At 28.7% G+C, this 10,104-nt stretch overlaps 1 protein-coding gene across 1 annotated transcript; it reads left to right on the top strand.

The window, feature by feature from the left end:
• Window positions 1-8,282: 8,282 nt before the first annotated feature.
• On the top strand, window positions 8,283-9,253 carry LOC100252037 (protein NDR1). The gene has a single exon (XM_002282169.5). It carries the CDS (start codon window positions 8,367-8,369, stop codon window positions 8,982-8,984), a length of 618 nt encoding a protein of 205 aa, XP_002282205.1. The 5' UTR covers window positions 8,283-8,366; the 3' UTR covers window positions 8,985-9,253.
• The last annotated feature ends 851 nt before the right edge of the window (window positions 9,254-10,104 follow it).

The following is a 10,104-nucleotide window of genomic DNA, read 5'->3' as shown; positions in this document are numbered from 1 at the left end:
ACTAACTATACAAGGGTGTATAAGGGTACTTTTCTTGAAGGATTTCAACTAATTTTCAAGAACTCGCTCGACTCTAATTTCTAAATTTCATTATCCAAAATTTATAACTTCATATTTTGTTTTTTTGTAACCCATATAATTTAAATTTTCCAAAACCTCTCCATCTCTCTTGAATGTTTTCCTATTAAACTGCACATATACTCTTTTTCCAACATATTTTTTCAAAATTTCCTTATATATTTATAATTAAGTTTATATTTATGAATGTTAATATTATTGAAAAAAAACCATAGTCTTTAGAGTGTAGAATGCATTACTCAAAATTTGATATATATTGTGATTTTAAAATTAACTTATGTTCTAGACGCATTTTTATTAATTCACCATGAATACTAATACAAGATTACACAGTTCAGTTGCACCCTTATTGTGAATTTGATCACATCCTAAAAATAAAGAAATAAATAAATAATTGAAGGAACAAATAAAATTACATGGGAACTACTTAGTTGCATGCTCACATTATCAAAGACATTCTAGAAAATTCTTTCCTATAATGTTGGGAATTAGAATGCCCAAGTTTTAGGATGAAAATCAAAGTCCCACAACTCTGGTTGTAGTTCTTTTTCACTTGTAGATCCATGGACAAACTTGTTAAGTCTATCACACATATTCACTTTGTTCCAATATTAAAAGTAGAATCCCCAACCTACCCAAAAAGGAGAGTTCAAAAATAGTTCACATTCCCATTCAAACAAGCCAATTTTCTCAAGAAAAAACCAGTGAAAAAAGCAAAAACTAAACTAAATACAAAATTAATCAAGATGATGTATAAGTACCTAAGCAAGAAGTACATGGAAAATTGAATTCCCAACAACCGAAAAACTTGCACTAGTGAAGGTTTTGATGCCGATGAAGAAGAAAATGGCGATGGTGAGGAACACGGCGATGCCGACTAACGTCGTCGACAATGATGACCACTAAGATCTAGAATAGATGATGACGGCTAGGGTTTCGAATCGTTTAGGGCATCGACATCTTTAATTCTTCAAAAAAAGAAAGCTAATAGGAGAAATATTTTAATTGTCAAACTTGGAATCCATTTTGCAAATTATATTTCCAACAGGATTTTATTTTATTTTATTTTTTTTCCAACTCAGCTAAGGGCATTTCCAGGTTTATGGAATGTCAATATCCTTCATTTCAATTTGTAAGACTTTGCTGTGTTTTCGGCCCGATTATGCAGGTTAGGGGGACTTAAGGTTAATTTCCAAACTTATCTGGGTCTAAAGTATAATTCTCCATTTTTCTAAATAGACCACATGTACAAACTTGAAAAGACTTTTGGCAAAAACAGGCCTCATGTCATGACAAACAAAAGCAAAAGAAGACAAAGCAATTCCAATTATTGAGGGGAAAAAAACCATGGCCTTGAATTCTACGTGTAATTACTTCTTTTTTGAACCCTCTCGTACAACCTTTTTTGCATTTGGAAAATTTAGAATTCTTCTTTCCTAAGTTCCCTTCAAAATGATTCAAGGGTGCCCTTCCTTTTACTAAAAAAAGACATATGACACAACTATTAGGGCTAGTCGGCTAGGCCAGTGTTACAATGTAGCTATTCGACTTTTAGTGAGACAATATTACGATTTATTCTCAAGTTCCCATATTCTTTTTTCTCCCCATGGGCCATACATATTCATGCAAAGGAAGCTCAACTTCACTTGAACCTCCAATGGATCTTCCTCTCAATCTTTGGGGTTGTCTCTTTATTTTCCACTATAAATGGAAACGCAAAATTTTGGGGTGCAAGCACCACGCACGCTAAATTCTAAAGGGCAACAATGTGGACAACATAAAAGAAAATATAATATTGCTTCAAGAATATTAAAAATTTTTAAAAAAAAAAAGAAAAAAAAAATTGGATACACTTTATCAGTTGATCTTTTTAATCTATTAAGCTCTGCTTCTTTATATTCAAAATCTAATATTTTACCTTTGAAATTGATAAAGAGTAACACTTTATTCCTCAAATTTATTAAAAAGTAACACTTAACCTTCAATTATGAATGAACAACTTGTTAAATAAAAAACAATATATATTGTTCAAGTTCCAAGTTCTAATATTTTGCAACCATGTGCGAAAATTATGAACACATATGAACATTTCTCTAAAATGAAAAGTTAGAGTTAGTGATTGTAATATTTTGAAAGCATTTGAAAAAAAAAATCATTTTAAGGCTGTCAAATCGGTGGCTATCAATTCAAAGTTGGTTCTACTCAAGTTCAAACCAAAATACAGAAGAAGAAAAAAAACTTATCCCTTTTATGATGTATGAAGGGTCTACAAATAATATTGAAAAATAATTTTGGTTTAATTTGGATTCCTATAATGCCTCTCTTACATCATACTCATTGTACTCATCATTTTCTTCAAATGGGGCAATGTTTATACCTTGATTGGCTTTGTAAAAATATTTGCAACTTGACTTTAGAAGAAAAAAAACTCAAGCATAATTTTTTTGTTTTTACCAACTCATAAATATAGTGAAATTTGATGTCAGTGTATTTACTTTTTTCATGAAAAATCAAATTCTTAATCAATATGATTTGTGATTTATTACCACAAAAAATCTTTTTCGGAACTTCTTAAGTATGCTTTAAGTCAGAAAGCATCCAATGCAACCATACTGCTTGAGTACGTAGCACTACTCCTAGTTGTAATATACTCCATTTTCTATTGTTAACAAAGTAATTAACTACCTATTATTTCTTTAATAACCAAGAAGAAACCCCTAAAGTATTTTTTTCATTTCTCTACTTCACCTGCTCAATATATCACTATCTATGTATCCAATAAGCTAAACCTTCTTACCATTTGCTTAGAAAATATCATCACTTGGTGTCACACCTCAAATTTTAAAACTATAGTTTAAGAATTTGAAATGTGAATTAAAGAATAATAATATAATATTTATAATATATTATATATGTAAATAATTTATTTTCAGATTTAGAAATTCTAGTTCAAATTACAATCAATCTTTTTTATAGTTATTATTAAATCTACATTTCATAACTCTTTATTTTATAACTTTCAAATTTAAAATTTCAATTCTTTTTAAAAGTTCAGATAACATGATAGGCGATAGGAGGAAAAGGTCCTAATGATTATTCTATACACATTTTTTTAACTTGGATGTTTTGGTAGTATGATGAAACCTAAAACATTTGGGTGAAAGTTTTTTTGTTAAATGATTTACAATATTAATATTTCCTACTTTTGAAAATAAGTACAGGCTTCTGTCCGGGGAAATGTTTTTAAAAATAGTTTTGAAAAAAAGTCTGAGAGAATTGTTTTTAAAATTATTTTATGATATTTTATAAAATAGAAATCTATTTAAAAACTTAAAATATTCTTAATTTGTTCTTTAAAATTGAAGAATAAATTTTATCTATGGTATTTTATTTGTTATTTTTTTATAATTCGGCATATTTATATAATTATTTTGTCAACAATTCTAAAAAAAATTAAGTGAAAACATTTTTTTTTTGTCAAACATATTTTTCTATTTAAAAAAAAAATCAGTTACAATTAACAAAATACTCATAACTTGATACATTCTTAAAATTACACGAATAACAAAAATATAACTCACTACAAAAACATATATAAAATAACTATTGCTAACTTCTTATTGCATTCCAGCATGTACTGCACTGATTTTCCAATGAAAAATGCATACCATAGAAAATTTTGGAGCCTTCAATATGCTTTGGAACCATATACATACAAAAATGCCACAAGGGTTTTGCTTTTACCACATTCAATAATTAGCTCTATTCATTTTAGTATAACTGTTTCAAGATTTCTTCTATTTTTTTGTTTTATCAAAGATAACGACGATCAACATTAAAATTGATTTATGGCAACATGATCACATCTAGGCAAATTTCTTGTGAAAAATGAGTTCATTATCCGATGTTGTATTAATCTCTTTGGACGGTACTTTATATCATCTATACAATTCAAAAATTAGTACATATCCAACATGATATTTTTCTATGTAAAAATATGGGTTCTATCATCTTAAGTGATATTCTATATGAGGAATAAGTGCTCATGGAGGATTAAGAGCTAATTGATAGTAGAAAATATTTTCTCATCTGAAATGTTGATTCTCATTTGAAATATTTGAGGGCTTAGCCCAATAATGCTATTGTTCTCCAAGGCTCAGATAGGCCTTGTTAACAGACTGAGGGCTTTCAAGCCCATATCCTTGGTGGGTTCTGGCTTCCTCTGAAAGTCTATTGTTGGGCTAATTTCAGGCCCACTTCTCAGCCTACAAGTCCGCCCATACTGAGCCCACCCCAATAAAGGCCATGAAGAGTCAAAGTCCATCTCTCTCTCTCTCTCTCTCTCTCTCTCTCTATTTTTTTCTTCTTTTGTTTCTCTATTGAAATGAAGAATAACTAGGGCTACAACTTGAATTGACGGCTAATTTGAATTCAATCCAAATTAAAAAATAATCTATTCGAGTCCAACCCAATTTGGACCTTCAATCCAACCTCATTTCTTGAAGGTCAAGTTGATCGAGTTTGTTGGGTTAGACTTGGGTTGCTTGTGTTGATAAGATTGGATAATGTTTTTCTAAATTTTTTTTATATATTCATATGAAAAATTAAATAGTAAATAGGATAAAATTACAAGATAGCTACAAAAAGGTAAAAATATAATATATATTATAAATATGGTAAAAATATTATATTAGTTAGGATTAGCCTTAATTCAAGCCCAACCCAAATTAGAGTTGAAAAAAACTAATTCAAGCCCAACTTGGAGATTGAAAAAGGTTATTAGATCAAAAGAGTCAATAAAAATCCAATTTTTGAAATTTAACATTTTGTCGTTTTTTTTATCTCATTTTGACAAAATTATCCTCGTTATTTTCTTATAAAAATAATATATATATATAAACCTACATGTAAATACTTAAAATAATAAATGATATTTATATAAAAAATGCGTTATTTTTTAATTAAAACAATAGGAATGGTTAGATTCACACTTGAATGATTATTTAATTCCTTTTAACCAAATATTCATATTGAAAATAATTACTCAAATCTAACCAAACATCTTCACAATTTGAAGATGAAATTTTGCATATGAAGGTAAAACAAAGTTATGAATGATGAAAATGAATTTCTGATATTAAAAAAAATAAAAAAAATGAAAATGAAAAAAGATTACTTCGAATTATTTATGGTTAAATTTAAATCCAAGTCAATCTAAAGCAAATTATGAGCCGATGATGTTGGTATTTTCGTAATATTTTTGGCATTAAATTAACGGTTCTCTAACCTTTGGGTAGTAGTGATGTTTATGGCCATAACTTGTGCAGGTAGAAGGTCCTTGCTAAAGCCGTATATTAGTATGTTGAGAATCTTAAACTCACGTTTAAGCTATGACTATGTTTGGTTCGAGGAAATTTGAGTGAAATTGTAAGGGAAAAGAAAAGAAAAAAGGTAAAAGAAAATAAAGAGTAGATTTATGGTTCATAAGTTATTTTTTAAATACGTCTTCAAATTTATTTTAATTATTTTCATTTTTTATATAAAAATTTATTTTTCATAATGAAACCAAACAGAAAGATATTTTCCTTTATATTTTTTTAATCTTTTATTAGTATTTTAGGAGAGCCAAACATTACTAGTATGAGTCAAATTCACATATAATTCAAGATCATTAGGAGTTTGTATTGATTATTTAAACAAAATTATTATTTTAAAGCTTATAAAATATAAATCATATTATAAACAAAAATTAAAAACTAATGTCCATTTGAATTCATTTTTTGTTTACTATTTTTAAAATAAAAAATATTAGTAATTTTTACATAAGAGACAAGAACTTTTAAAGACTTAAACACTTACTTTTAAAAAATAATAGTTTTAAAAACCGTTTAAAAAATAAAAATATCAAAAATAAATTATTGGCTTAAATTTATTTATTTATTTATTTTTTTAAAAACTCATACTTTAACCATCAAAGAAAAATGATAAAATCATTATTTTATATAATTAAAGCCTAAAAAAGGGTTAGAGTTTAAGGGTTTCTTTTTATTTTAATAAAATAATATATAACAAAAATCAAAATAAATAAATGAATAATTTATATAGCAAGTTATTCAACATAGTATTAAAACTTGGTTTTTATTGACAATGAATAAGATTGGTAAATTATTGCATGTATTTCTATTGATTATAAATTAGTAATTGAAATAAAATATGTTAATTTCTTTTATTAGGTTTGATGAAAAGTTTTGCGTTGAAGTCGTCTATCGTAATTTACATTTCCTCGTTTGTTTCTTTAGACATGAATCCAAATTCTATTTTTATATATCTCTTTATGTTCAGATATAACGTTTATGAGAAAAAGTATTAAAAAACATGATATATATTTATTGAATTGGTCACATGTGAAAAAAAAAAAACATTAAAGGGTATGATATGGATATTAAACCCAAATTTTATAAATTTAAACTTTTAAGAAAATTAATTGTATCGGGTTTGAGGATACATTAACCCTAATATTAAAGATATTTTTCTAAGTCAAGTCTAATTTCAAACCTACTCTACGCGGGAATCCAAACATGGAGACCCAATTCCCAATGATGTTTCACGGACGTGATTTTGGAAAGTAAATGGAATGGCCCTTGAAATTTCAGGGAATTGAGGTGTGATTTTCTCAAATGTGAATGGTCTTATGGAATCAGAAAAGAGATGGCGGATTCCTTCCATTCCAAGTTTCCAGCATTAAAAATTCACCACGTGCACACATTAGGATTAGGGAGATGCTGGAAATTACATGGAAGTGCCTTCAACCGCGTTTCTTGGGCTTTCATTATTCTTACTAATTATTATTTATTCTTCGTTCTCCTATTCGCCTTATAAGTATACTGGGGGTATTTTTGTCATTTTGTCATATACCCATTCCCATTCTGCCCATTTTTAATCCCAACCTCACAAACACCCAAACGTTGAATAATTTCTTTTATCATTGAAGTGATCGACTTATTTAATTATATATTGTGCATTTTTCTAAGATGAATTTGACATAGGAGTAAAACATGAGAAAATAAAATAAAATATATATATAAAAAAATAAATTAGAATATATTTAAATTAATAAATTATTTTATATACTTATTCAAACTTATTTTACTCATTTTTTTCTTTTTTTCTTTTATATAAATATTAAATAATTTAAGAATATATATATAACTTAATTATATTTGATTTTTTATATTTTTTATATTAAATTGTAAAATGGAGAAAAATGGTTTTTTAATATTTTTTTCTTTAGTAATTTATAAAACTTCCTTTTTCATGCTATATGTATTTGTATGGAATATTTAAAATTTAATATTCTTTTTAGTTCAGAGAAATACCATTTTGTTTTAATGAGTATATAATTAAATTTAATATAAGTAAAATATTTTGATTTTTTCTATTCAATAATATCAATTAACATAGATCGATAAAATTCATTTTAGTTATATTAATTGATATTACTTAAAAAAAGAAGAAGTTAAAAATCTGAAACTAGATTACTAGCAACAAGACTTCCAACTCCAAGCACAAGGAAAGAACGGGGTAGAGAAGATAGGGCGAAATATTAAGATTAGCAAAATCAGGGAATTGGTTTTTTTTTTTTGTTAGGTGTCTTAACTTTGAATCTTTCTTTGGAAATGTGTAATAGCATGTAGGGAATTAATCTCTCGAGAAAAAAAATCAAATATTTTTATTTTTTTATTTAATTAAAAAATAAATACTCACATATCACTTTTCAAGTGTATTTGATGAAATTAATTTTAAATCATTAAAAACTTAAAATTTAAAGAAAAAAACTAATATATAATATTAGAGTGTATCCACTCAAAGACTTTTCTTATAGAACTACTAAAAAAAATATTATACTCATATCGGCGTGAGGGAGAGCATATTTATAAGAAAATGGTAGATGAAAAAAATATTTGATCATTAGAAATTAATGAAAAAAGTCAAAAACCATTTAAGGTGCATTTCGTCATTTTACTTAAATTCTTATATTCTTAAATTCTTAAATTCAAGACAGTAACAGTGACCTCATTTGCAAAAGCATCCACCCACGTCATCCGCGTAGGAGCCACAGTCTGTCAGAGATGAAACGGCACAGCACTGGGTGAATCTATCAAACCCCAAGGCCAACACCTTCTGCCCTCTTTTTTAAAGAGAGGAGGAAACGACGCAAATCATTCGAAGATGCCCCCACCCCACACCTGACCTCTCCGGCACGCCGGAACACGATCCCATCTACCACCATGGCGGAGTCCGCTGGCGGATGCTGCCGCTGCTGCTGCAGCTTCATCTTCACTCTGGGCCTCACTGCCCTCTTCATGTGGCTCAGCCTCCGCACCTCCAACCCCACCTGCTCGATCCAGTACTTCTACGCCCCGTCTCTCAACAGAACCCTCAACACCACTAATAGCAGCTTGTATTTCGACCTGAAGCTCGATAATGGGAACAAGGACAAGGGCATCTACTACGACCCCATCAACCTCACCTTTTACTATGGCTTCACCCCGAACTTTTCGGTGGGCAATCTGACAGTGCCTGCGTTTTACCAGGGGCATAAGAAGAACGCCCGCCGGAGGATGTTGGTGCAGACGCCGTCGGTGCCGTGGCCGGAGGCGCGGACGAACGGGACGGTGTGGTTCAGGATGGACCTGCAGACAAAGGTGAGGTTCAAGATCTTGTTTTGGAATACAAAGCGCGAGAAGATCTCGGTGAGCGCTCCGGTGGAGGTCAACGCCACCGACGGTAAGAAAATCCACAAGAAGGGCATTAAACTCAAGTCCGGCGCACCGGAGCGGTGGAGGAATCGTGCGCCGGTGGGCCTATTGGGCATTTTGGCTACGGGGATTTTAGTTGTTTTTTGATTAATTTTATTGTTTGATGTGATTTGGGACGTTGGGTGGTATGGTCTGACGGGTGGAGGGTTCCGATTGGCTGAAGTAAGTTACATTGTCGTTGTTGTTGTTGTTTTTTTTTTTTTTTTTTTATTTAAAGTAGCGGCGACTTGTATCGGGTCAACTGATTTTGGATTAACGAAAGGGAAACGAAATGTGTGGCTCCCATCATTGATAAATTCAAGGTTAGACTGCATTTATTATTTAATGAACGCAAAGGCCGAGGCTGAGTTCGACTCTTTCCAGGATTTTGAAAAAAATTACGATACTTAAAAATATATATATTTTTCCAAATAATTTTTTATTAAAAAACCTATTTTCTATAAATAAAAAATTGCTCAACATATATTATAAATTAGAAAATTATTTTTTATTACAAAATATAATTTAATTGGAAACACTATTTTCCACTATAATTTCCAAAAAGATAGTAAGAATTCTAAAACAAAATGAATGCAAACTTCTTAGCATGTCTCCAGCTTGAGTTGTTCACTTTAAAACTACTCATATTTTTTTAAACCTATTTGAAAGTGATTTTAATTAAAACATTTCTAATTTGTATTGCTTTTCAAAGGTGATTGTTTTAAAAATAATCTATTAAGTGATATTCCATATAATACTTTAAGATTATGTTTGACTTTCAAAAAATACTAAGAAAAGAAAAAAAAAATGCTAAGAAAAATTGTTTTAAAAATTTTAAGAATGTACTGCAAATGCAGATCAAAACAAATTCTTAATCCTACATGTATACCTAGACTCCAACTTTCGTCCATTCATTATTGCTTTTCTCTCCCTCACATTTCCATATGCCTCTTATAATCTTTTTAAGTGAAATTCTAGAATGAGTCTATTTGTTTTTAAGTTAAAGAAATAAAAACAAGTTTTAGAAAATGTAATTAAACAAGTTTGTGTTTTTTTTTTTTTTTAAAATTTGAATGAAAACAACTCCTATTTGTTTTTTAAAAATTGTTTTTTATTTTATTTTATTTTATTTTTAAAAATTGTTTTCAAAAAACAACGGTAAAATAATATTATAAATTTTTTTAAATAATTTTTTATTTTTAAAAATAAAAAACTATTTTAAAATCAT

This window comes from Vitis vinifera, chromosome 19 (assembly GCF_030704535.1).
Source record: "Vitis vinifera cultivar Pinot Noir 40024 chromosome 19, ASM3070453v1".
Taxonomy (NCBI): domain Eukaryota; kingdom Viridiplantae; phylum Streptophyta; class Magnoliopsida; order Vitales; family Vitaceae; genus Vitis; species Vitis vinifera.
This window is presented reverse-complemented; position numbering and strand designations above follow the sequence as displayed.

Bases quoted from the DNA above. Each gene is read 5' to 3' on its own strand.
- LOC100252037 (XM_002282169.5), top strand. From the start codon at position 8,367: ATGGCGGAGTCCGCTGGCGGATGCTGCCGCTGCTGCTGCAGCTTCATC.